The 2,355-nt window shown below is 51.3% G+C and overlaps 1 protein-coding gene across 1 annotated transcript in view; it reads right to left on the minus strand.

The window, feature by feature from the left end:
- dok2 (docking protein 2) overlaps positions 1–1,892 on the minus strand; it is a 9,523-nt gene extending 7,631 nt beyond the window's left edge. The window contains exons 1-2 of the mRNA XM_083912827.1: positions 1,813–1,892; positions 1,155–1,277 (exon numbers count right to left, since the gene is read on the minus strand). Of these exons, the coding sequence (XP_083768953.1) occupies positions 1,155–1,277; positions 1,813–1,872 (183 nt within the window). The 5' untranslated portion in view covers positions 1,873–1,892. The remainder of the gene's footprint in view (positions 1–1,154; positions 1,278–1,812) is intronic.
- Between the last annotated feature and the right edge of the window lie 463 nt (positions 1,893–2,355).

Below are 2,355 nucleotides of genomic sequence, written 5' to 3' on the forward strand. Positions count from 1 at the left end.
GTCCGGTAGAGTCCAGTAGAGTCCAGTAGAGTCCAGTAGAGTCCAGTAGAGTCCAGTAGAGCCCGGTAGAGTCCGGTAGAGTCCGGTAGAGTCCAGTAGAGTCCAGTAGAGTCCGGTAGAGTCCAGTAGAGTCCAGTAGAGTCCAGTAGAGTCCGGTAGAGTCCAGTAGAGTCCAGTAGAGTCCAGTAGAGTCCGGTAGAGTCCAGTAGAGTCCAGTAGAGTCCAGTAGAGCCCGGTTGAGTCCAGTAGAGTCCAGTAGAGTCCAGTAGAGTCCAGTAGAGCCCGGATGAGTCCAGTAGAGTCCAGTAGAGCCCGGTAGAGTCCAGTAGAGTCCAGTAGAGTCCGGTAGAGTCCGGTAGAGTCCAGTAGAGTCCGGTAGAGTCCAGTAGAGTCCGGTAGAGTCCAGTAGAGTCCAGTAGAGTCCAGTAGAGTCCGGTAGAGTCCAGTAGAGTCCAGTAGAGTCCGGTAGAGTCCAGCAGAGTCCAGTAGAGTCCAGTAGAGTCCGGTAGAGTCCAGTAGAGCCCGGTTGAGTCCAGTAGAGCCCGGTAGAGTCCAGTAGAGTCCGGTAGAGTCCGGTAGAGTCCGGTAGAGTCCAGGAGAGTCCGGTAGAGTCCTGGAGAGTCCAGTAGAGTCCAGTAGAGTCCGGTTGAGTCCAGTAGAGTCCAGTAGAGTCCAGTAGAGTCCGGTAGAGTCCAGTAGAGTCCAGTAGAGTCCAGTAGAGTCCGGTAGAGTCCAGTAGAGTCCAGTAGAGTCCAGTAGAGTCCGGTAGAGTCCAGAAGAGTCCAGTAGAGTCCAGTAGAGTCCGGTAGAGCCCAGTAGAGTCCAGTAGAGTCCAGTAGAGTCCGGTAGAGTCCGGTAGAGTCCGGTAGAGTCCGGTAGAGTCCAGTAGAGTCCGGTAGAGCCCAGTAGAGTCCAGTAGAGTCCAGTAGAGTCCAGTAGAGTCCGGTAGAGTCCGGTAGAGTCCGGTAGAGTCCAGTAGAGTCCGGTAGAGTCCAGTAGAGTCCAGTAGAGTCCAGTAGAGTCCAGTAGAGCCCAGTAGAGTCCAGTAGAGTCCAGTAGAGTCCGGTAGAGTCCAGTAGAGTCCAGTAGAGTCCAGTAGAGTCCAGTAGAGTCCGGTAGAGCCCGGTTGAGTCCAGTAGAGCCCGGTACTCCACCTTCTTGTGGTCCTGGTGTTTACGCAGACTTTTGTCGTTTCCGTCTTTACACTCGAAGAACTCGAGTCTGGAAATGGAACAAGGACTTTCTCTGAACAGGACACACCACACACGCTTCCACTTCTACACACACACACACACACACACACACACGGAGAGACACACATACACACACACACACACACACACACACGGAGAGACACACATACACACACACACACACACACACACACACACACACACACACACACACACACACACACACACACACACAGAGTCACACACACACACACACACACACACACACACACACAGTCACACACACACACACACACACACACACAGTTAGACTCTAAATGCTGTTGTTGCTTTTGTTCGTTCATTAGCTCTATTGTAGCTCTGTGTTAGCTTTGTGTTAGCTCTGTGTTAGCTCTTTTGGTTAGCTCGCTTTTAGCTCTGTGTTAGCATTAGCTTTAGCTCTGTGTTAGCTCTGTGTTATCTCTGTGTTTGCTCTTTGTTAGCTCTATGTTAGGTCTGTGTTAGCATTAGCTTTAGCTCTGTGTTAGCTCTGTGTTAGCTCTGTGTTAGCTCTGTGTTAGCATTAGTTTTACTCTGTGTTAGCATTAGCATTAGCTCTGAGTGTCAGTGTTGACTGTACCTTCCCAAAGCGCTGCTGCTGCAGGAAAAGCATCCCCTGTTTCCTGATGTCCTCCTCCATGACCTCCTCCTCCTCCTCTTCCTCCTTTCTCCTCCTCCTCTTCACCTCCTCCTCCTCTTCACCTCCTCCTCCTCTTCACCTCCTCCTCCTCTTCCTCCTTTCTCCTCCTTCTTCACCTCCTCCTCTCAACCTCCTTTCTTCACCTCCTCTAGTTTGATCTCTTTTTCTTTTCTCTTGGTTTAGTCGCTCGTCTCTGGTGTCTCTCCTCGTGTCTCCTCGTCTCGCGTCTCTCCTGGTCTCTGGTGTCTCCTCGTCTCTCGTGTCTCTGCTGTGTGGCCTGGTGACACTTTGTCCGTGTGACACTTCATCAGAGTGACACTGAGACGTTGAGTCGTCTCAGTTTCCTGCTTCAGTTTATTTCAAGACTGAAGAAAAAGGAAGTGCACTTCCTGTTTCTCTGCTTCCTGCTTCCTGCTGTGTCTCTACTGTGTCTCTACTGTGTCTCTACTGTCTCTACTGTGTCTCTACTGTGTCTCTGCTGTG

This window comes from Echiichthys vipera, assembly GCF_963691815.1.
Source record: "Echiichthys vipera genome assembly, chromosome: 4".
NCBI classification, from domain to species: Eukaryota; Metazoa; Chordata; class Actinopteri; order Perciformes; family Trachinidae; genus Echiichthys; species Echiichthys vipera.